The sequence below is a fragment of the Bubalus bubalis genome, chromosome 8, assembly GCF_019923935.1.
Source record: "Bubalus bubalis isolate 160015118507 breed Murrah chromosome 8, NDDB_SH_1, whole genome shotgun sequence".
Classification (NCBI taxonomy): domain Eukaryota; kingdom Metazoa; phylum Chordata; class Mammalia; order Artiodactyla; family Bovidae; genus Bubalus; species Bubalus bubalis.
In genome coordinates this window covers 105,508,929-105,534,090 of record NC_059164.1, presented here as the reverse complement: position 1 = coordinate 105,534,090, position 25,162 = coordinate 105,508,929, and the positions used below count along the sequence as shown (strand labels likewise).

The 25,162-nt window shown below is 41.1% G+C and overlaps 1 long non-coding RNA gene and 4 gene segments (V, D, J or C); 1 reads left to right on the top strand and 4 right to left on the bottom strand.

Annotated features, from left to right (window-relative positions):
- Positions 1-5,510: 5,510 nt before the first annotated feature.
- LOC123466074 lies at positions 5,511-6,973 on the bottom strand. The segment is given in 2 exon segments: positions 5,511-6,399; positions 6,504-6,973. Coding segments are annotated over 2 exon segments (519 nt in total).
- A 2,457-nt stretch (positions 6,974-9,430) lies between these two features.
- On the bottom strand, positions 9,431-10,265 carry LOC123466086. The segment is given in 2 exon segments: positions 9,431-9,812; positions 9,925-10,265. Coding segments are annotated over 2 exon segments (432 nt in total).
- Positions 10,266-13,493: 3,228 nt separating this feature from the next.
- On the bottom strand, positions 13,494-14,645 carry LOC123466097. The segment is given in 2 exon segments: positions 13,494-13,829; positions 13,935-14,645. Coding segments are annotated over 2 exon segments (375 nt in total).
- LOC123466103 lies at positions 13,494-24,265 on the top strand. The gene is made up of 3 exons (XR_006641341.1): positions 13,494-13,601; positions 22,472-22,643; positions 24,212-24,265. It is a non-coding gene; the product is annotated as an uncharacterized LOC123466103 (long non-coding RNA).
- On the bottom strand, positions 22,498-23,396 carry LOC123466077. The segment is given in 2 exon segments: positions 22,498-22,868; positions 22,955-23,396. Coding segments are annotated over 2 exon segments (453 nt in total).
- Positions 24,266-25,162: the final 897 nt, after the last annotated feature.

Here is a 25,162-nt window from a genome sequence, read left to right as displayed (position 1 = left end):
GTAGCAAAGAGTCGGACACGACTCAGCGACTGATCTGATCTGATCTGAGCACTGATTAACCATGTTTGGATGTTTTCAAAGGGACTCAGCCATACATATGCTTGTATCCATTCTCCCCCAAACTCCCCTCCTATCCAGGCTGCCACATAGCCCTGAGCAGAGTTGCCTGTGTTGTACAGTAAGTCCTTGTTGGTTCATCTACTTTTTGATTTTCTGCAATTGTTTCATCAAAGCAAGTGTAACAAAATGGTGTTTTGTAGGTGTCCAACATTTTTTGTTTGATGAGAATAAAAAAACAAATCAAAATTCACCGAGATGAAAATCTGAGGTGATGTGTTTCTAATGAATAATATTTCAGGATCAGACCCATCTCTTACATTCCAGACCAGTTTATCCAACTCTATTCCCACCATCTCTGGGATGTACCATAGACATTTAAAGAATTTCTAATCCTGGCATCCATACCTCCCTGTGCAAGCACTAGGCAGGGAACGTTCCAGAAAGAATAAGATGCAACATAGGTTGGTATAAAGAGCACAACCCTTTTGGCCAACACACCTGTTGTTTTCTCTCTCTGTTTCTCCACTGCCCACCTCCCATTTTTTTGAGCTTGAGAAAGAAAAAGTGAACTCCTGAAACCGTATTTTCCTAAGTTGAAAATGAAGAAAATAGTGCCTTTGCTTGTCTTGGTGATTAAATAAAATCCTATATTTAAAGCATGTGGTAGAGAACTCAAAATACAGTATGAAAGAGAAGCATCAGGCAATGCATATTTCCCATGACAAATGATGTTGTTCTAAATTATGTTCCGGTTTTGGGGTAACACAGTCTTCATCCCTGAGCCTCAGTTGGCGTGTTCCAGCCCTCTCCTATCTCCATCTTCATCCCTTGGAAGGCTTTGTAGCCAATTTCACTAATCAGACATGTCGGCTTCCCCAGCCCACGGCTGTTTCTGGGATGGGGCTGGAGAATGTTTGTGCAGTGGAAGGACATGACTGCGTTGATATGGATTAGGAACTGGCCCAGAAACACACTGGAGAGTCTCCCAGCTCCACCAACTGTATCTTCAAGACAGCAGGTCCCTCTTTGGGTAATTCAGCAGAAAAGCGCTCCAGTGGCATTCCTGACTCATGTATGATTTTTCGCTTCCTCAAGGTCAATCATGAATTTCAGATCTTCCTCCAGGAGCTGCTGATAGGAAACTTAACTGTGTCCTTTCACTGGGCTGCATCTCAGTGTTACCACCTGTTCTTCGCCCCTGACATGGTGTCTTGGGTTCCTGGTGATGCCAACATTCATGGGACCTCAGAGCTGAAGGGACTGCATGAGACAGAGTTTTAATAGAAGGGGACGTGAGTGCCTTCCAGTGAAGCAAGGCAAGGGGAGCTCAGAAATGTTTGAAGTCTCCTTCATTCATTTAAAAGTTCACAGGAATTATGCTTTGTACTCCAAAATGCAATTATTTGCATTGGTATGAATGTCAATACCTTTTAGAACATCTCTGGGCAACATGGAGGTCCAGGGCATATTCGAGACACAGCTGTTGACCCACAGATAAAGTCCAGTGATGTTGATCTGTTAGTTCAAAACTCACTGCCGCCAGGAGCCAGATGACCCCTCAGCTGAGTAGGCTGGTCCCCATGGCAGGGTTGGGCATGAAGGGGAGCCTGCAGGCAGGACCAGGGAGTATATTTAGTGCATCAGCTTGGGGAGCTAGAGCTCAAAGCTGGCTTCTATGAGGCCAGTCTTCCTGTGAGGTCACCATTTCCAGTGCATCCCATTGTCTCCAGAATTAATCTTGTACGTCACTTAAATGGAACTGAGGTTCAAGATTAGTCTTTTTTCCCCCTGAATTATGCACACAACCTGGTTTAGAATGTTTCACTATGGTCATAGTGTTGAGAGGTGAGTAGCGTCGTTATCAGTCCTTAGCTTCTGAAACAGTTTGTGCCACTTCTGCACACTTTTTACTTTTAATTCCTCCATTTTCTTTCATTGGCTTGTATCATCTTTCCATTTTCCATTACCGAGTACAGGGAGTGACCACATGTGATATTTAGGTACGTTTGTTGAGAGGCAGGGAAGTGGAGACAAGAATTTCTGCCGAAAAACAATAGAGACAGAAAAGGATTTGACTCAGTTTCTTTCCTCCACCTCAGCTAAGCAGGGCTTCAAGCATCTTGAGAGAACCTTAGTTAATGGTTCATAATCCATTTTATTCTCTGTTATTATCCTACTTGATTTTTTTGATGTAAGTAATACAAAGAACAGTCACTATAAAAACCATAAACTCTCCCTCTCAAACCTTTTGTCTCATTTCTATTTATTTGTATTATTCTCTTTAATCACGAATGATACCTGTGTGTGAGGGATCTTCTTTCCTTCTATTCTTTTATCCTTTCCTACCCTGTGACAGTAGATAATTATATGAAAGAAGATGCAGAGAAGGAATTAGACACCATCCCTCCCTTTTAGAACACACAGACTCCCTGGAGGAGATGTACCTTGTACATCTAGGATGCTTCAGGCCTCAAATAATAAATAAGATCATAGTAACTTTTAGTGTCCAAATAACTATGGCTCAAGACCTTCTTTTATCATAGCAGGGTCCTAAGGCCTTCTTCAAAGGGTCTCTCTTATTGTCATAGGCTTACCCAATTATATGCTTCAATCAGAACTTAGCTGCCATCACCACTTAGAATCCGCTCAGTCATTTCTCCTGAAAACACTCCAAATTGTTCACTAATGCTATTGACAAAAATGCCCATCACTGAACACACACGTCTAGCCTGAAGGGACTCTTTCAGGATGCTGTCAGATCCAGGAATCCTCAGGCTGCTAGGGCAGTAGGGAAATGAGTTATCTCTTCACTTTTTTGGCTATTACAGATAATGCTGCCTGAACACACACGTGAAAGTTTTTGTGTGGACACATGCTTTCAGTTGAAATTGCTAGGTTATATGGTAATTCCACTTTAACTTTCGAAGAACTACTCATACATTTTACACAGTGGCTGTACCATTTTCCATTCCCACCAGCAATGCACGTGGTGCCCAATTCCTCCCCAGCTGCCCCCAAATTTGTTGTTGTCTGTCATTTTCATCATGCCAAGTGGATGTCAGATGGCATCTTACTGTGATTTTCATTTCATTTCTTTAATGATTAATGATGCTGACTATCTGCTACATTTATTGGACACTTACATATCTTCTTTGAAGATGTGTATTTAGATCTTTTGCTCATTTTAAAGTTGGATTATTTGTCTTTTTATTGTTGAGTTGTAAGCTTTTTAAAATATATATATAAGCTTTAAATATATATATCATAGATATATGATTAATAAATCATATTTATCAATAAATTAATTATTAAAATAGTATAAACATTAATAATGTTGTTATTAAAATTATTAATAAATTAATTTTATTAATAAAATAATAAATCAGTTTTCTCATTTTGGAGGTTATCTTTGCCTCTCTTGAGAGTGCTCTTTGAAGCACAAACTTTTTTTTTTTTTTTCAGTTCAAAGAATTCCAGCCTACCTAGCTTTTCTTAGCTGCCTGTGGTTTTGGTGTGATAGTTAAATCATTGCCATTTCCATCATCATGAAGATTTACACCTTTGTTTTCTTCTAAGAATAATCTCAGATCTTATACTTAGCTCTTTGATACATTTGAGTGAATTTTTGTATATGCTATGAGGAAGGGACACAACTGTATTCTTTTGTATATGGATATCCAGTTTTCCTAGCACAGTTCATTAGAAAGAATATTGTTTCCTAGCTTAATGGCCTTTGCACTCTTATCTGGAGAAGGCAATGGCAACCCACTCCAGTACTCTTGCCTGGAATATCCCATGGACAGAGGTGCCTGGTAGGCTACAGTCCCTGGGGTCGTGAAGAGTCGGACATGAATGAGCAACTTTACTTTCACTTTTCACTTTCGTGAACTGGAGAAGGAAATGGCAACCCACTCCAGTATTCTTGCCTGGAAAATCCCACAGACAGAAGAGCCTGGTGGACTACAGTCCATGGTGTTGTAAAGAGTGGGACACGTCTGAGCAAGCATACACGCACTGTTCTAAACAGCCCTTTTGGCTTGAATTACATTTACTTGCCTTTTATTTATTTTTAACAGCTTCCTCCCAACCCAGAGTTTGAACCCAGGTCTTCCACATTGCAGGTAGATTCTTTACCAGCTGAGCCAGAAGGGTAGTCCAAGAATACTGGAGTGGGTAGCCTATCCCTTCTCCAGTGGATCTTCCCGACCCAGGAATCGAATTGGGGTCTCCTGCATTGAAGGCGATTATTTACCATCTGAGCTATCAGGGAAGCCCTAGATTTACTTACTTTTTAATTATTTTTAACAGCTTCATTGAGCTATCATTTATGTACCAAAACTGCACATATTTAATGTACACAGTTTAATGAGTTAGCATCAGTTCAGTTCAGTCGCTGAGTTGTGTCCAACTCTTTGCGAACCCATGGACTGCAGCACACCAGGCCTCCCTGTCCATCACCAACTCCTGGAGTTTACTCAAACTCGTGCCCACTGAGTCGGTGATGCCATCCAACCATCTCATCCTCTGTCATCCCCTTCTCCTGCTGCCTTCAATCTTTCTCAGCATTAGGGTCTTTCCCAATGAGTCGGCTTTTCACATCAAATGACCAAACTCTTGGAGCTTCAGCTTCAGTATTAGTCCTTCCAATGAATATTCAGAGTTGATTTCATTTAGGATTGATTGGTGTGATTTCCTTGCTGTCCAAAGGACTCTCAAGAGTTTTCTCCAGCACCACATTTCAAAAGCATCAATTCTTTGGCTCTCAGACTTCTTTGTGGTTCAACTCACCTCTGTACATGAATACTGAAAAACCATAGTTGGACAATATGGACCTTTGTCAGCAAAGTGATGTCTGCTTTTTAATACACTGTCTAGGTTTGTCATACCTTTTGTTCCAAGGAGCAAGCGTCTTTTAATTTCATGCCTTCAGTCACCATCTGCAGTGATTTGGGAGCCCAAGAAAATAAAGTCTTTCACTGTTTCCAATTTTTCCTCATCTATTAGCCATCAAGTGATGGGATTGGATGCTATGATCTTATGATTAAAAAATAAGAAGCCAAACTTAAAAAACTTAAAAAGACCTCAGTAAAAGAGCAAGGAGGGACTTTCAGGGGAGGGAGAAGTATTCTGTGCCTTGATTGTCATGCCAGCTATCTATGCCAATAAGTCGCTTCAGTCGTGTCTGACTCTGTGCGACCCCATAGACGGCAGCTCCCCAGGCTCCCCCTTCCCTGGGATTCTCCAGGCAAGAGCACTGGAGGGGGTTGCCATTTCCTTCTCCAATGCATGTAAGTGAAAAGTGAAAGTGAAGTCGCTCAGTTGTGTCCGCCTCCTAGCGACCCCATGGACTGCAGCCCACCAGGCTCCTCCATCCACGGGATTTTCCAGGCAAGAGTACTGGAGTGGGGTGCCATTGCCTTCTCCGGCCAGCTATTGATACAGGTGCAAAATCTCATCAAAAAGTATTGAAACATATACTCAATTGGGTGCATTTTATTGCAGAGATGTTGCTTTTAAAGCTTGTGTAATTGTAGTATTCAGGACCTAAGGAGTTGCTGAGTTTCTTGCTCAGCTCCTCTGGCAGGGACAGCTGAGAGAATCAGCCATGAACCCCTAAGGAGTCATTGGGTTTGGATCAATTAATGTGCTGAGCCACGTGATCAGGGTGCCTCTGTTGCTTATCCTTATTTCTGAAGGCACAGTTTTGCCAGGTGAAAAGCTCAAAACTACACTTTTTAATAAAGATTATTAGGAACCCATCAAGGTCACATCCTGTGTCTCCTTTGCCAGATACCCTGCGAACTGGGGAATCTGAGACCACTTACAGCTTCCTGCCCCATCCTTTGGTTTGTGTTCCCAACAGCTGTTTTCCACCTCCCCTTCTGCTCATCCTGTGTGGCCATTTACAGATTTTTCCTTCTGCTTTATGCTCTTTCAAGGTGGGTTTCCGTTAGTTCCTACCCTCCTACGACACCAGTGATTTCCTGAGCTGGGTCCATGGTGAGTTTGTGTTCGAAGAAGAGCTGACGTGCAGCACTGTGGACTGGCTGCTGGCACAGAAATACAGAGCCGAGTCCGCTGCCTCAGTGGAGTTGATTTCCAGGCTGCAGGGTGAGTTTTGAGGGCACTGAGCTGAAAATCGCTCTTTGAACACTTCTGTGCCTTCCACAATGTCTTGCTTCTGAAAGTAAACCAAGAACTCGAATGCTTCTTCCAGCTTCCTGCGATACCAGTAAACATTAATATGTCCTCTTATGGGGACACAATCCATCTTTGCTTTCTGGCCTTTTCCTTTGACCAGATGACCTGGACTCTGGATGACCTCAGTGTCCATGGAGCCTGTAAGCAAAGAGACAGAAAGTTCACAAAAATCCCTTGAAGGAGTTTGATTTTGCAGGCACAGGAGAAAGTCCTGAATCTAGAATCCAAGAGATTCACCTCACCTGCTCCCCAGATGAAAAGAGCCACACAGCACAGGAGACCAAAGCACATGGCTGGCTCAGGGAGAAAGAGAGCAGAGGCTTTTCCTCTCAGGCTCCTCCTCTCCCTGCAGCACCTCCTTGTGACGTGCTCTCTTCCTGTGGTCATCACAGGCCCACTTACTTGAGAGTCTAACTGGGAGGGCAGGGAAGCTGGTGAAACAACTAGTGTGGATTCCAGTCTTTCAATTGTCTTTTTTCCTGATTAGGCTCTTTCATCATATCTTTAAAAAAAAAAAATCGGTTACATCAATAACTTCTTTGCTTTTTCTCTTGTCTATCTGCCTCCTCCCCTCCTCCCTTCCCTCTCAGGTAACGAAATACACAACTTGCTGTACGTCAGTCACAGCTTCCACTGCACTTGCAAATTAACAGAGTAGCTATTTTATATTAACAAGCCAAATTTTGAACAATACAAAAGAAGTATTTGTGATGGATATATAAAGCATCTAGATAAATAATAAAATGAGTCGTCTAGCCTGAAACCGTTAGCTTAGCAGGCAGATTTTCTCTGAGAATTTTTAAGTCCCTGTGTTATTTTTCCAGATTTTATCATTCTTTCTCTACCAGGTCTGGGTAAACATAATCCCAAAGTTCCTGTGTTTACTCACTTTCATTCCATTTTCAGTTTTAGACTTGTGTAAGAATCTGTAAGTTACATATGAATCAGTATTTTATGTCTTTGAAATTTATCTAAGGGGTTTATTCTGTTTATACTTTTTTCCGTGTCATTTTTTTACTCAGCATTATGTCTGTGACAATAATTTATTATTATTTCATATAATAATTTAAATAATACTTTATTATTATTGTTTTTGCAGTTAATTTCATATAATTCACTTTTGCTAATATGTGCGTCCCTGCTCATTCCCTCAGTCATGTCTGACTCTTTGTGACCCCATGGACTGTAGCCCACCAGGTTCCTTTGTCCCTGGGATTTTTCAGCAAGAATCCTGGAGTGGGTTGCCATGTCCTCCTCCAGGGGGTCTTCCCGACCCGGGGATCCAACCTGCATCTCCTGTGTCTCCTGCAAAGCAGGAGGATTCTTTACCTGATGAACCATCACTAATATATAAGGTTCTATTTATTATTAATAGTTTGTCAGAATTTATTATCCTTTCTGAGTTAATCTCCACTAGTTTTCTCCTCTAGATTTTGGTGCTAGTACAAACAGGACTGCATTCTTATACCTTTCTTTACATACCAAGGTATAATATTTCCCTGGGCCTGCGTATATAAAAATTGAGCCTTAGGGTCACCACGTGAACTTTACAGACTAGGACAAAATGCTTTCTAAATTAAGCCAAATAAATAATCCCAGCAACTGTTGTGTGTTTTCTAGGGTTGCACATCTAAAATTCAACTGGTACTACTCTTTCTAAGTTTTAAAATTGCTGGCTGTGCCAGGTGGCATGTGGTTTACTAGTACCCTGAACAGGGCTAGAACCAGCGCCCTCTGCAGGGAAGCCCAGCATCTTAACCACTAGACCTCCATGGAAGTCTTGGCACTGAATGTTCTTTAACCTTTGCTAGTATATTAGGATAAAATAGCATATCACTCTAGTTTTAGTTTGCATTTTTATGATTTTTCAGTTTAGTTCTGTTCAGTTGCTCAGTCGTGTCCAACACTTTGTGATCCCATGGACTGTAGCACACCAGGCATCTCTGTCCGTCACCAACTCCCAAAGCTTGCCATCGACTTGGTGATTCCATCCAACCATCTCATACTCTGTCACCCACTTCTCCTGCCTTCAATCTTTCCCAGCATCAGGGTCCTTTCCAATGAGTCAGGGCTTCATATCAGGTGGCCAAAGTATCGGAGCTTTAGCTTCAGCATCAGTCCTTCCAATGAATATTCAGAACTGATTTCCTCTAGGATTGACTGGTTTCATCTCCTTGCAGTCCAAGGGGCTCTCCAGCACCACAAGAGTCTTCTCTAACACCATAGTTCAGAAGCATCAATTCTTTGGCGCTCAGCTTCATTTATGATCCAACTCTCACATCCACACATGACTACTGGAAAAACCATAGTTTTGACTAGACAGACCTTTATCAGCAAAGTAATGTCTCTGCTTTTGAATATGCTGTCTAGATGTGTGATAGCTTTGCTTCCAAGGAGCAAGCATCTTTTAATTTCATACCTGCAGTCACCATCTGCAGTGATTTGGGAGCCCAAGAAAATAAAACCTTTCATTGTTTCCAATTTCTCCTCCTCTATTTGCCATGAAATGATGGATTGGATGCTATGATCTTATGATTAAAAAATAAGAAGCCAAGCTTAAAGAACTTAAAAAGACCTCAGTAAAATAGCAAGGAGGGACTTTTAGGGGAGGGAGAAGTATTCTGTGTCTTGATTGTCATGCCATCTATCGATAGAGGTGCAAAATCTTGTCAAAAAGTATTGAAACATATACTCAAATTGGGTGCATTTTATTGCAGAGATGTTGCTTTTAAAGCTTGTGTAATCGTAGTATTCAGGACCTAGGGAGTTGCTGAGATTCTTGCTCAGCTCCTCTGGCAGGGACAGCGGAGAGAAGCAGCCATGAACCCCTAAGGAGTCCCTGGGTCTGGATCAATGAATGTGCTGAGCAAGGCGATCAGGGTGCCCCTGCTGATTATTTCTGAAGGCACAGTTTTGCCAAGTGAAAAGCTCAAAATTACATGTCTTAATAAAGATTGTTAGGAACCCAGCAAGGTCACATCCTGTGTCTCTTTTGCCAGATACCCTGCGAACTGGGGAATCTGAGTCCCCTTACAGCTTTCTTTCCCATTCTTGGGTTTGTGTTCCCACCAGCTGTTTTCCGTCTTCCCTTCTGCTCATCCTGTGTGGCCATTTTCAGATTTTTCCTTCTGCATTATGCTCTTTCAAGGTGGGTTTCCGTTAGTTCCTACCCTCCTACGACACCACTGATTTCCTGAGCTGGGTCCATGGTGAGTTTGTGCTCTAAGAAGAGCTGACGTGAAGCACTGTGGACTGGCTGCTGGCACAGAAATACAGAGCCGAGTCTGCTGCCTCGGTGGAGTTGATTTCCAGGCTGCATGTGAGTTTTGGGGCCACGGAGTCAAAAATCGCTGTTGAAGTACTTCTGTATCTTCCACAATTGATATCTTGATTCTTTAAGTAAATCAAAATTTCAAATGCTCCTTCTGGCTTCCCGCGATACCAGTAAACATTAATATGTCCTTTTATGGGGACACAATCCATCTTTGCTTTCTGGCCTTTTCCTTTGACCAGATGACCTGGACTCTGGATGACCTCAGTGTCCACAGAGCCTGTGAGGAATGAGACAGTAAGTGCAATGAAAGCTCAGGAGAAAGGCTGATTTTGCAGCCACAGGAGAAAGTCCTGAGATTGGAATCCAACAGCTTCACAACAGGGACTTACCTGTTCCCCAGAAGAAAAAAAAAGCTGCACAGCACAGGAGGCTGAAGCACATGTCTGGCTCAGGGAGAAAGCAGGGTGGTGACTTTTTCCCTAAGGTGCTCATCCCCCTTCAGCAACTCCTTGTGATGTGGTGGGTTCACGTGGTCATTATAGCCCCTGTGTACATGAGTCTCTAACATTTCATAGACTGAGAAGGCAGAAAAAGCTGGGAAAACAACTAGTTTGAATTTGAAATTGTTTTATTTTTCTTTTTTCCTGATTATTCTCTCTCATCAGTCTTTAAAGAATAGAAGTCATTTCACATCAGTGATTTATTTTCTTTTTTAACTTGTCAATTTGCCTTTTCCCCTCCTCCCTTCCCTCTTAGGCCATGAACGATACTCTTTGCTATATGTCAATCACAGCTTCTGTTGCATTTACAAAATCGTATAGCAGCTACTTTATGTTAAAAAAAAACAAATGTTGAGCTCTACAAATATTTGTGATGAACATGCAATACATCTAGAGAAAAAACAAAATGAATGATCTTGCCTGGAACAATCAGTTTAGGAAACAGACTTTCACTGAGAATTTTCAAGTCTGTGTGTTATTTTTCTAGATTCTTATTTTTCTTTCTCTACCTATCTTGGTAATTGTAACATTATCTTCCCTATTCTCTCTCTTTGCCTAAATTTCAGTGACTTTCATCAAATTTCATGAGAATATCTTTTCTGATTTTGATTAGTGCTGCATTGAATGCATAGATGATAGTACAAAAACAGGAATACTCTTTCTATTGGTTTAACTTTTTCATGATCGTGGTGTATAGCTTCACTTGTTTCAGGTTTTTTAAATGTTTTCCCTAAAATGTAATACTTTTCCGAATTAAATAATCATTTACCTAATAGATTTTAACATATTTTATATGTTGTTATAATTTGTAAATGATCTCTCTCCTTAAAAAATATATTTTTGACTGTTTCTTGCTAATATATGGCAATAAATTGACTTTTTAAGTTTATGTTAAATTCAATTTATTAAATTTATTGTTATTAATAATGCAATGCTTCTTTAGATTCCTTTGGTTCTTCTCAATTTTCCATCTGTCTTTAATCATTTCTTTGTTCCTTTCCTCATTCTCACCCTGTTTTCTAGTTCTATTGGCTAGATATTCAGCATAACCATGACCAGAAATAAGAGTTGGACTTCATTTACTTACTTGTCAATTATGTTTGACCCAGAGAGCTACAGGTAGTAGATATGTGGTAGATGCTACGGAGGGTTAAAAAGTATAAGATTAGGTCCTGCTATTAGAGGAGTTATTGGCATGCCAGGATATTTGCAAATCATTCTCCCAACTGTTACTGGACCAGGTTCTTCTTGACTGACCCACAGGAAAGCCAAAATAAGAGATGCCCAGGTTTGTGGGAGAGAAGAGGTTTGTCTTCAAAGCAGACAGCCAAGCAAGAAGATGAGAGATCTTCTGCCGTTTTTTTTTTTGTGTTGTTTTTGTTTTACATATTGAATTGATTGAACTTAGTATGAAAATTTTGGATATTAATGCTTTGCTGGTTATATCATTTGCAAATATTTTCTCCCATTCAGCAGGCTGTCTTTGTTTTGTCAACATTTTGTTTGTTTGTTTTCAGCTGTGACAAAGTTTTATGCTTAATAAGTTTCCACTTGATCATTCTTGCTTTTGTTTCCTTTTCCTGAGGAGACAGATCAAAACATATATTGCTAGAACTGATGGCAGAGAGTGTTCTGTGTTTTGTTCCAGGAGTTTTATGGTTTCTGGCATTACATGTCTAGCTTTAATCCATTTTGTGTTTGCATTTGTGTATGGTATGAGGAAATGCTCCAATTTCATTTTTTTACGTAGTTGTCTAGTTTAACCAGCACTGCTTATTGAAGAGAATGTCTATTTCAAACTCTTTATTCCTGCATTCCTTATCATAGTTTCAGTTTAGTTCAGTTCAGTCACTCAGTCATGTCCGACTCTTTGCGCCCCCATGAATCACAGCACGCCAGGCCTCCTTGTCCATCACCAACTCCCAGACTTCACCCAAACTCATGTCCATTGAGTCAGTGATGCCATCCAGCCATCTCATCCTCTGTCATCCCCTTTTCCTCCTGCCTCCAACCCCTCCCAGCATCAGGGTCTTTTCCAATGAGTCAACTCTTCGCATGAGGTGGCCAAAGTATTGAAGTTTCAGCTTCAACATCAGTCCTTCCAATGAACACCCAGGACTGATCTCCTTCAGAATGGACTGGTTGGACCACCTTGCAGTCCAAGGGACTCTCAAGAGTCTTCTACAACACCACAGTTCAAAAGCGTCAATTCTTTAGCACTCAGCTTTCTTCACAGTCCAACTCTCACAGCCATTCATGACCACTGGAAAAACCATAGCCTTGACTAGATGGACTTTTGTTGGCAAAGTAATATCTCTGCTTTTGAATATGCTGTCTAAGTTGGTTATAGCTTTCCTTCCAAGGAGTAAGCATCTTTTAATTTCATGGCTGCAATCGCTATCTACAGTGATTTTGGAGCCCCCAAAAATAAAGTCCGACAATGCTTCCACTGTTTCCCCATCTATTCCCCATGAAGTGATGGGACCAGATGCCATGATCTTCGTTTTCTGAATGTTGAGCTTTAAGCCAACTTTTTCACTCTCCTCTTTCACTTTCAACAAGAGGCTCTTTAGTTCCTCTTCAGTTTCTGCCATAAGTGTGGTGTCATCTGCATATCTGAGGTTATTGGTATTTCTCCCAGCAATCTTGATTCCAGCTTGTGCTTCTTCCAGCCCAGTGTTTCTCATGATGTACTCTGCATAGAAGTTAAATAAGCAGGGTGACAATATACAGTCTTGACGTCCTCCTTTTCCTATTTGGAACCAGTCTGTTGTTCCATGTCCAGTTCTAACTGTTGCTTCCTGAACTGCATATAGGTTTCTCAAGAGGCATGTCAGGTGGTCTGGTATTCCCATCTCTTTCAGAATTTTCCACAGTTTATTGTGATCCACACAGTCAAAGGCTTTGGCATTGTCAATAAAGCAGAAATAGATGTTTTTCTGGAACTCTCTTGCTTTTTCCATGATCCAGCAGATGTTGGCAATTTGATCTCTGGTTCCTCTGCCTTTTCTAAAACCAGCTTAATTTGACCATATATGTGTGGGTTTATTTCTAGACACTCAATTCTGTTTAGATCAATGATGTGCTCAGCCAGGTGATCAGGGTACCCAGGGAAGACAAATGACCTGCCAATTACCCTTATTCCTGAAGGTACAGCTTTGCCTGATGAAAAGCTCAGAACTGCATATTTTAATAAAGATTGTTAGGAACCCATCAAGGTCACATCCTGTGTCTCCATTGCCAGATACCCTGCAAACTGGAGAATCTGAGACCTCTGTACAGCTTCCTGCCCCTTTTTTGGGTTTGTGTTCCCACCAGTTATTTTCTACCTCCCCTTCGGCTCATCCTGTGTTGCCATTTACAGGTTTTTCCTTCTTCTTTATGCTCTTTCAAGGTGGGTTTCTGTTAGTTCCTACCCTCCTACCACACCACTGATTTCCTGAGCTGGGTCCACGGTGAGTTTGTGCTCTAAGAAGAGCTGATGTGCAGCACTGTGGACTGGCTGCTGGCACAGAAATACAGAGCCGAGTCCGCTGCCTCGGTGGAGTTGATTTCCAGGCTGCAGGGTGAGTTTTGGTGGCACTCAGCTGAAAATCTCTGTTTGAACATGGCTGTATCTTCTATAATTTCTTCATCCTGTAAGTAAACCAAAAACTCGAATGCTTTGTCCAGCTTCTTACGATACCAGTAAACATAAGTGTGTCCTTTTTTGGGGACACAATCCATCTTTGCTTTCTGGTCTTTTCCTTTGACCAGATGACTGGGACTCTGGGTGACCTCAGTGTCCATGGAGCCTGTGAGAAAAGAGAGAAAAAAGTGAAGAAAAAGCCCTTGAAGGAGCCTGATTTTGCAGCCTCAGGAGAAAGTCCTTAATCTAGAATCCAGTTAATTCACCTCACCTGCTCCCCAGAATAAAAGAGCCATACAGCACAGGAGGCCAAGGCACATGGCTGGCTCAGGGAGAAAGCAGCGCAGTGGCTTTTCCTCTCAGGGCCTCATCCCCCTTCAGCACCTCCTTGTCACGTGGTTGCTTCCTGTGGTCATCACAGTCCCCGTGTACTTGAGATGCTGGCTTTTCATAGACTGGGAGGGCAGGGGAAGCTGGTGAAACAACTGGTGTGGATTTCAGATGGCTTCAATTGTCTTTTTCCTGATTCTGCTCTTTCATCATTTCTTCAAAAATGAAAATCAGTTGCACGTCAATAACTTACTTGCTTTTCATCTTGTCGGTTTGCCTCCTCCCCTCCTCCCTTCCCTCTCAGACAATGAAACACACAATTTGCTGTACGTCAGTCTTAGCTTCCACTGCACTTACAAATGAATACAGCAGCCACCTTATACGAACAAGCCAAATTTTGAACTATACAAAAGAAATATTTGTGATGATTATATAAAGCATCTAGAGAAATAATAAAATGAGTCATCTAGCCTGACACTCTTAGCTTAGGAGACAGATTTTCTCTGAGAATTTTTACGTCCCTGTGTTATTTTTCCAGATTTTATCACTCTTTCTCTACTGGGTCTAGGAAAACATAATCCTAAAGTTTAAGTTTTTACTCACTTTCCTTCCATTATCAGTTTGAGGAGCCTGGTAGGCTGCAGTCAGTCCATGGGGTCGCTAAGAGTTGAATACGACTGAATGACTTCACTTTCACTTTTCACTTTCATGCATTGGAGAAGGAAATGGCAACCCACTCCAGTGTTCTTGCCTGGAGAATCCCAGTGACGAGGGAGCCTGGTGGGCTGCCGTCTATGGGGTCGCACAGAGTTGGACACGACTGAAGCAACTTAGCAGCAGCAGCAAGAATCTGTAAATTATATTTTCATCAGTGTTTTATGTCTTTGAAATTTATCTAAGGGATTTATTCTGTTTATACTTTTACTGTGTCATATTTTTATTCAGTTTTATGTCTGTGATAATAATTTATGTTTTTGCAGATAATTTTATATAATTCACTTCTGCTAATATGTGCATGCCTGCTCATTCCCTCAGTCATGTCTGACTCTTTGTGACCCCACGGACTGTAGCCCACCAGGTTCCTCTGTCCCTGGGATTTTTCAGGCAAGAATACTGGAGTGGGCTGCCATTTCCTTCTCCAGGGGATCTTCCCAACCCAGGGATTGAACCCTGGTCTCCAGCATTGCAGGCAGATGCTTTACCATCTGAGCCATGAGGGTAGCCCCATGGAAGCTCCAAATTAAGCCAGATAAATAATCCCAACAACTGTTGTGTGTTTTCTAGGGTTGCACATCTAAAATTCAATTGGTACTATTCTTTCTAATGTTTTAAATTTCTGGCTGTGCCCAGTGGCATGCGGTTTATTAGTACCCTGAACAGGAGTAGAACCAGCCCACTCCCCTCCCCCGCAGGGGAGCCCAGAATCTTAACCACTAGACGCCATGGAAGTCCTGTCACTTATGTTCTTTTAACTTTGCCAGTCTATTAGGATAAAATGATATATCACTTCAGTTTTAGTTAGCATTTTTATGATTTTTCAGTTTAAATCAGTTCAGTCACTCAGTCATGTCTGACTCTTTGTGACCCCATGGACTGCAGCATACCAGACTTCCCTGTCCATCACCAACTCCCAGAGCTTGCTCAAACTCATGTCCATTGAGTTGGTGATGCCATCCAACTATGCCATCCTCTGTCATCCCCTTCTCCTACTGCCTTCAATCTTTCCCAGAATCAGGGTCTTTTCCAATGAGTCAGGGCGTCATATCAGGTAGCCAAAGTGTTGGAGCTTCAGCTTCAACATCAGTCCTTCCAATAAATATTCAGGACTGATTTCCTTTACGATTGACCAGTTTGATTTCCTTGCAATCCAAGGGACTCTCAAGAGTCTTCCCCAACACCACAGTTTAAAAGCATCAATTCTTTGGTGCTCAGCCTTCTTTATGGTCCAACTCTCACAACCATACATGACTACTGGAAAAACCATAGCTTTGACTAGACAGAGCTTTGTTGGCAAAGTAAATGCCTCTGCTTTTTAATATTCTGTCTAGGTTGGTCACTGCTTTTCTTCCAAGGAGTTAAGAGTCTTTTAATTTCATGGCTGCAGTCACTATCTGCTCTGATTTTGGAGCCCAGAAAATAAGGTCTGTCACTGTTTCCATCGTTTCCCCATCTATCTGCCAGGAAGTGATGGGACCAGATGCCATGATCTTAGTTTTTTGAATGTTGAGTTTTAAGCCAATGTTTTCACTCTCCTCTTTCATTTTCATCAAGGGGCGCTTTAGCTCCTCTTCGCTTTCTGCTATAAGGGTGGTATCATCCGCATATCTGAGGTTATTGATATTTCTCCCAGAAATTTTGACTTCAGCTTGTGCTTCATCCAGCCCAGCATTTCACATGATGTACTCTGCATATAAGTTAGATAAGCAGGGTGACAATCTACGGCCTTGATGTACTCCTTTCCCAATTCTCAACCAGTCTGTTGTTCCATGTCCAGTTCTAACTGTTGCTTCTTGACATACATACAGGTTTCTTAGGAGGCAGATCAGGTGGTCTGGTAGTCCCATTTCTTTCAGAATTTTCCACAGTTTGTTGTGATCCACAGAGTTGAAGGCTTTAGTGTAGTCAGTGAAACTGAAGTAGACCTTTTTCTATAATTCTCTTACTTTTTGATTGAATATATTTTTTATGTTTATAGGCCACTAGTGTTTTTAGTACACTGCCGTTTGATCGTATTTCTTTTTGAATGTTCAGCTATTACTTACTTGTAACAATTCCTTACATAGTCCTGATAGCAAACTTTGTCAGTTACACGTGCTGCTAATATCTGTTCAATCAGTCACTTGTCTTTCACTCTTTGTAATGCCTTTTTTTTTTAGTTGGTATTCCTAATATAGTTGAGTCTACATTCTCTTTGGGGAGGGTATACATTGAATTCTTTATAATTATGTTCTTGTACCCCAAGATCATAAAGATATACTTACCAGTTATTTACCAGACAGCTAACATTTTACAGTTGTGTGTATGCATTTGATTCTTTAATAACGATTATCTTTGCTTAGGCTGTGGAAATGAATTTAAATCCATCCTTATTTCTGTGGAGAACAGCTTGTCCCAGAAGAACATTGCATTATTCCCCTGCAAACCTCCAGTGAGGGCTCTATCATATATAAAATGCCTACTTAAACACCAGTTCAGTTCAGTTCAGTCACTCAGTCATGTCCAACTCTTTGCAACCTCATGAATCGCAGCACACCAGGCCTCCCTGTCCATCACCAACTCCCAGAGTCCACCCAAACCCATATCCATCAAGTCGGTGATGCCATCCAATCATCTCATCCTCTGTCGTCCCCTTCTCCTCCTGCCCTCAATCTTTCCCAGCATCAGGGTCTTTTCAAATGAGTCAGCTCTTCCCATGAGGTGGCCAAAGTATTGGAGTTTCAGCTTCAACATCAGTCCTTCCAATGAACACCCAGGACTGATCTTCTTTAGGATGGATTGGTTACATCTCCTTGCAGTCCAAGGGACTCTCAAGACTCTTCTCCAACACCACAGTTGAAAAGCATCAATTCTTCAGAGCTCTGCTTTCTTTATACTCCAACTCTCACATCCATACATGACCACTGGAAAAGCCATAGCCTTCACTAGATGGACGTTTGTTGGCAAACTGATGTCTCTTCTTTTTAAAATGCTGTCTAGGTTGCTCATAACTTTCCTTATAAGGAGTAAGCGTCTTTTAATTTCATGGCTGCAATCACCATCTGCAGTGATTTTGTAGCCCAGAAAAATAAAGGCCGACACTGTTTCCACAGTTTTCCCATCTATTTGCCATGAAGTGATGGGACCAGATGCCATGATCTTCGTTTTCAGAATGTTAAGCTTTAAGCCAACTTTTTCACGCTCCTCCTTCACTTTCAACAAGAGGCTTTTTAGTTCCTCTTCAGTTTCTGCCATAAGGGTGATGTCATCTGCATATCTGAGGTTATTGATATTTCTCCCGGCAATCTTGATTCCAGCTTGTGCTTCTTCCAGCCCAGCTTTTCTCATGATGTACTCTGCATAGAAGTTAAATAAGCAGGGTGACAATATACAGCCTTGACGTACTCCTTTTCATATTTGGAACCAGTCTGTTGTTCCATGTCCAGTTCTAACTGTTGCTTCCTGATCTGCATACAGGTTTCTCAAGAGGCAGGTCAGGTGGTCTGGGATTACCATCTCTTTCAGAATTTTCCACAGTTTATTGTGATCCATGCAGTCAAAGGCTTTGGCATAGTCAATAAAAGCAGAAATAGATGTTTTTCTGGAGCTCTTTTGCTTTTCTTATGATCCAGCTTAACATTGTTCCCCTTTTAAATCCATGATTTTCGTTTGTCTGTTTATTTATGCCTTTTTCATTATCCTAAATTAAGAAATGATTTGATAGTTCAAGGAGAAATCAGCTTACTTTGTCCCTGTTCAACATTACTTTCTCTTTTCTCTGTGTTGACCACTTAAATTTCAGATGACTTTCATCAAATTTTGTGAAAATATCTTTCATGATTTTGTACAACCCTGAACAAACAGTTGATAGTGCAAAATTAGGAACACTCTTACCATTGGTTTTACTGATTCATGATCATGTTATACATTTTCACTTATTTCAGATTTTTTTAATGTTTTCCTCTAAAATTTAATCCCTTTCTGAATTACAGTCTCATTTACTTAATAGATTTATTTTTATGTATTTTATATGTTACATTAGAATTTTTAAATCATCTCTCTTTAAAAAATATTTTAACTGTTGATAACATATGGAATAAACTTTTTATATTTATGTTAAATTCAATAAGCTTATTAAATCTGTTATTAATAAGAATGCATTGCATCTTTAGATTCCTTTGGTTCTTCTTCTAAACTTGCCATCTGTGTTTTAAAACTTTTCTTCCCCTCTTTTTCTCATTCTCAGCCTTTTTTCTTGTTCTACTGGCTGGAATTTGGCAAAATCTTCACTAGAAATACTAGTGCCATTCATTTACTTATTTATCAATTATATTTGACTCGGAGAACTACAGGTACTAAATATGTGGTAGATGCTATGAGGGTGACAAGATATGAGATTACATCCTGCTATTAAAGGAGTTATCCACATGCCAAGTGAAAGGGAAAATGATGGTCTGTCGTGTCTGACTCTTTGCCACCCATGGACTGTAGTGTGCCAGGCTCCTCTGCCCATGGAATTCTCGAGACAAGAATACCAGAGTGGGTTGCCTTGCCCTCTTCCAGGGGATCTTCCCTGCCCAGAGATCAGACGAATGTCTCTTACATCTCCTGCATTGGCAGGCAGGTTCTTGACCACTAGTGAGGTTCATCTTGGCTGACCCCCATGAAGCCAAAACACGAGATGCCCAGGTTTGCTGCAGAAAGTGAGAGTGAAAGTCGCTCAGAAATGTCCAACTCTTTGCGACCCCATGGACTATACAGTTCGTGGAATTCTCCAGGCCAGAATACTGGAGTGGGTCGTTCCCTTCTCTAGGGGATCTTCCCAGACCAGGGATCAAACCCAGGTCTCCCACATTGCAGGTGAATTCTTTACCAGCTGAGCCACCAGGGAAGCCCAAGAAGACTTGAGTGGGTAGCCTATGCCTTCTCCAGCAGATCTTCCCTACCCAGGACTTGAACTGGGGTCTCCTGCATTACAGGTGGATTCTTTACCAACTGAGCCACAAGGGAAGCCCATTTGCGTCAGGGAAGGGATTTATCTGCAAAGCAATCAGGAAGACAGATGAAAGATCCTCTGCCCATTTTTAAAATTGTGTTGTTTGTGTTTTTCATATTGAGTTGCCTGTTTATATATTTTGAATATTAATGGTTTACTATTACTTTGTTTGCATATATTTTCTTCTATTCAGCACGTTATCTTTTTCTTTCGTCAGTGGTTCTCTTTTGTTTGTTTTTGCTGTAAGAAGATTTTAAGGTTAATTCAATTGCATTTGCATATTTTTGCTTTTGTTTTCCTTCCCCAGTGAGACAGATCTGAATATGCGTTGCTACAATAGATGTCAAAGAGCATTCTGACTGTGTTTTCTTCTAGGAGTTTTGCTGTTCCTGGCCTGCATGTCAGTCTTTAATCCATTTGAGTTTATATAAGTGTGTGGTGTGTGAAAACATTCTAATTCCATTCTTTTATGGAGCTGTCCAGTTTTACCAGTACTACTTATTGAAGACAATCTTTTTTAAAGTGTATATTCTTGCATTCCTTGTCATAGTTTCACTGACTGTGTTTTTGTGGGTTTATTTCTAGACTCTCAATTGTATGTCCATTTTTGTGGCAACACCATTCTGTTTTGATTATTATAGCTCTGTATTAACTATATTGACTGAAATCAGAGAGTATGACACCTTTAGCTTTGTGGGCATTTTTTTATTCTCTTGAATGCTCTTTACTATCTGGGGTCTTCTGTGTCTTTCGCATAAATTTTAGAACTATTTGGCCTAGTTCTGTGAAAATTGTTGTAGGCATTTCGATAGGGACTGCATTAAATCTGTAGTACAGACCTTTTAGCAATATTAATTTTAGAAATGGCCCGTGAGAGGAACAAGAAATGAATTCACAGACTTGACCAGCGGAGATGCAACAACTGAAAATCTTCTTTGCAAGTCATGTGCTTTGCAGTCAAAGAACTCCTTAAATATAGTTAACTCACTGGTTTGTTTTCAAAAGCAAAATGTATCTCTTCTTAAGTCTTCCAGTATGGTTGAATTAGTTTCTTTTACTTTAAAGCAGAACAATACTAACAAGCACACAGAAAATGAGGCTGCTCTTATGATCTCAGGTATGGTTGCTGGTGAACACTTATTTCTGGAGAAGGTGTTTTTCTATAATATATTGTGGTTGAGACATCAATTGAGAAATGTAAAGACTAAATCAAAGTGGGATAATGCAAAGTCTTGGAAGATATATTTTAATAAATAAATTCCATATGAATATTACAAAGTAAATTCATAATACGTGTCTTAAAAAAATTTGGAGAAAAGTAAAAAAAAAATTTCAACAAAATATGTGCTAGACATTGTCAATAAAAAATATACAAAGCAATGGTTCAGTTCAGTTCAGTTCAGTCGCTCAGTCATGTCCGACTCTGTGACTCCATGATTTGCAGCACGATAGGCCTTCCTGTCCATCACCAACTCCTGGAGTTCACTCAAACTCACGTCCATTGTGCTGGTGATGCCATCCAGCCATCTCATCCTCTGTCGTCCTTTTTTCCTCCTGCCCCCAATCCCTCCCAGCATCAGAGTCTTTTCCAATGAGTCAACTCTTTGCATGAGGTAGCCAAAGTATCGGAGTTTCAGCTTCAGCATCAGTCCTTCCAATGAATACCCAGGACTGATCTCCTTTAGGATGGACTGGTTGGATCTCCTTGCAGTCCATGGGACTCTGAAGAGTTCTCCAACACCACAGTTCAAAAACATTAATTCTTCAGCGCTCAGCTTTCTTCACAGTCCAACTCTCACATCCATACATGACCACTGGAAAAGCCATAGCCTTGACTAGACAGAACTTTGTTGGCAAAGTAATGTCTCTGCATTTTAATATGCTACAAAGAATGGTAAAAGAAGTTACAAAGACCTTAGTAAAATAGCATGGAGGGATTTTGGGGGAGGGGGAAGTAGTCTGTGTCTTGATTCTCATGCTGGTTGCATGGGTTATAAACTTGTCACAATGTACTGAAATACGGACCTAAATTGGTGCATTTTGTTTTGGTATGTTAGGCCTCAAAGTTGCTTTTAAAATTGCACGATTGCAGGAATCTGGTTGAAGGGAGATGCTGATTTTTCTTCTCAGTTGCTCTGTCATGGACAGATGAGAAGCAGCCATGAACCCTGAGGAGTCTCTGGGTCTGGAGCAATGATTGTACTGAGCCAGGTGATCAGGGTCCCCACGGAAGACAGGTGACCTGCCGATTATCCCTATGTCTGAAGCCACAGTTTTGCCAGATGAAAAGCACGGAATGGCATGTTTTAATCGGAGAAGGCAATGGCACCCCACTCCAGTACTGTTGCCTGGAAAATCCCATGGATGGAGGAGCCTGGTAGGCTGCAGTCCATGGGATCTCTGAGGGTTGCACACGACTGAGCGACTTCACTTTCACTTTTCACTTTCATGCATTGGAGAAGGAAATGGCAACCCACTCCAGTGTTCTTGCCTGGAGAATCCCAGGGATGGGGGAGCCTAGTGGGCTGCCGTCTATGGGGTCGCACAGAGTTGGACACGACTTAAGTAACTTAGCAGCATGTTTTAATAAAGGTGGTTAGAAACCCATCAAGGTCACATCCTGTGTCTCCTTTGCCAGATACTCTGCAAACTGGGGAACTGAGACCCCTTACAGCTTCCTTCCTCTTCCTTGGGTTTGCGTTCCCACCAGCTGTTTTCCATCTCCCCTTCTGCTCATCCTGTGTGGCCATTTACAGATTTGTCCATCTGGTTTATGCTCTTTCAAGGTGGGTTTCTGTTAGTTCCTACCCTCCTACGACACCACTGATTTCCTGAGCTGGGTCCATGGTGAGTTTGTGTTCGAAGAAGAGCTGACGTGCAGCACTGTGGAGTGGCTGCTGGCACAGAAATACAGAGCTGAGTCCGCTGCCTCGGTGGAGTTGATTTCCAGGCTGCAGGGTGAGTTTTCGTGACACTCAGCTGAAAATCGCTGTTTGAACATGGCTGTATCTTTTGTAATTTTTCCATTCCACAAATAAAGCAAAAACTCAAATGCTTCCAGCTTCTTGTGATACCAGTAAACAGAAGCGTGTCCTTTAATGGGGACACAATCCATCTTTGCTTTCTGGTCTTTTCCTTTGACCAGATGACTGGGACTCTGGGTGACCTCAGTGTCCATAGAGCCTGTAAGGAAAGAGAAATTTCACAAAAAGCCTTAGAGGGAGCCTGATTTGGCAGCCATAGGCGGAAGTCCAATACATTTGCCTCACCTGCTCCCCAGAGAAAAAGAGCCACCCAGCACAGGAGGCTGAGGCTCATGGCTGCCTCCAGGAGAAAGCAGGGCAGTGGCATTTCCTCTCAGGCGCCTCTTCCCCCTTCAGCACCTCCTTGTGACATGGTCACTTCCTGTGGTCCTCACAGTTCCCGGGTACCTGAGACCATAATATTTCATAGGCTGACAGGACAAGGAAGGCTGTGAAATAATCAGTATGCATTCCAACCTGCTTTGACTTTCTGTTTCCTGATTCTGCTCTTCCATCACTTCTTTAAATATAAAGTCATTTCTCATGAATAATTTATTTGCTTTTTAAATTTGTGCGTTTGCCCCCTCTCCTCCTCCCTTCCCTCTCAGACAATGAACCATGTAACTTGCAGTGTGTCAATCATAACTTCTGCTGCACTTACAAATTGGTATAGCAGCTACTTTATGTTAGCAAACCAAATTTTGAACTATACAAAAGAAATATTTGTGATGAACCTGCAATAAATCTAGTCAAGTAATAAAATGAATGATCTTGCCTGAAGCAATCAGTTTGGAAGCTAGATTTTCTCAGAGAATTTTTAAGTCCTTGTTGTTTTTCTAGATTCTATCATTCTTTTCTACCAGGTCTAGGTAACCATAATCCCAAAGTTCAAATTTTTACTCACTTTCTATTATCACTTTTAGATTTATGTAAGAATCTGTAAATTATTTATTTATCAGTGTTTTATGTCTTTGAAAATTATCTAAGGGGTTCATTCTGTTTATCCTTTTTTCCGGTAATGTTCTTTTTTATTCAATAGTGTGTCTGTGCCAATAATTCATGTTTTGCACATAATTTTAGATAATTCAAGTTCATTAATAAGTAGAATTCCATTTATTAGTTTGTCAGAATTTATTATCCATTCTTGAATTTATTCACAGTAGTTTTTTCCTCTAGATTTTGGTACTAGTACAAATGGGACTGCATTCTCATACCTTTCTTTATAAACCAAGTTGTAAGATTTCTGTATACCTGGGAATATAAAAATTGAGCCTTAGTGTCACCACGTTAACTTTACATACTGAGACAAAATGATTTCCAAGTTAATTAACTCAAATCATCTCAAGAACATTTTATTGTGTGTTTTCTAGTGTTACACATCTAGGACTCAACTGGCACAATTCTTTTGCCAGTCTATTAGGGTAAAATGGTACCTGACTGTAGTCTTAGTTTGCACTTTTATGATTGTTAAGGAGGTTGAATATATTTTTTTTCTGTTTACAGGCCACTAGTGTTTTCTGTAGGAGAAAGCAATGGCACCCCACTCCAGTACTCTTGCCTGGAAAATCCCATGGATGGAGGAGCCTAGAAGGCTACAGTTCATGGGGTCTCTAAGAGTCAGACGCGACTGAGCGACTTCACTTTCACTTTTCACTTTCATGCATTGGAGAAGGAAATGGCAACCCACTGCAGTGTTCTTCCCTGGAGAATCCCAGGGATGGGGGTGCCTAGTGGGCTGCCATCTATGGGGTCGCCCAGAGTCGGACAAGACTGAAGCGACTTAGCAGCAGCAGCAGTGTTTTCTGTACACTGCTATGCCCGCATTTCTTTTTGGTTTGGTAGCTATTACTTATTTGTAACAGGTTCTTGCACATTCTGGTTACCGAATTTTGTCAGTTACATTTGTTACTAATACCTTTTGATTTTGTGGCTTGTGTTTCACTCTTTGTAATTTTTTAACAATATGTTTATGTATCTCTTTGGCTGCTCAGGGTCTTGGCTGTGGCACACAGGCTCACTGTTGCAGCCTGTGGGGTCTAGTCCCCTGGCCAGGGATGGAACCTGGGCCCCCTGCACTGAGAACACCGAGTCTTAGCCAACAGACCCCAGGAGAGTGCCTGGAGTGTTTTTTATTGATACTTCTAATATAGTTGGGTCTACATCCTTGTTATGGAGTGTACACATTTAATTCTTTATAAGCAACGCTTTCATACTCCAAGGTCATAAGGATAAATTCACAAGTTATTTATCACACAGCTGACATTTTGAATGTTGCACTAAAGCATTTAATTGTTTTATAATGTATGGAATTTTAATGTTAAAGATCTTTTATAACAACTTGTCCCAGAAGAGCATTTTGTGTATGCGTTATTCCTCTGCATACATGCAGTGGTGGCTCTAGCATATGTAATATGCCTACATAAGCATGCTGCCCTTTCAAGTCTATGATTTTCC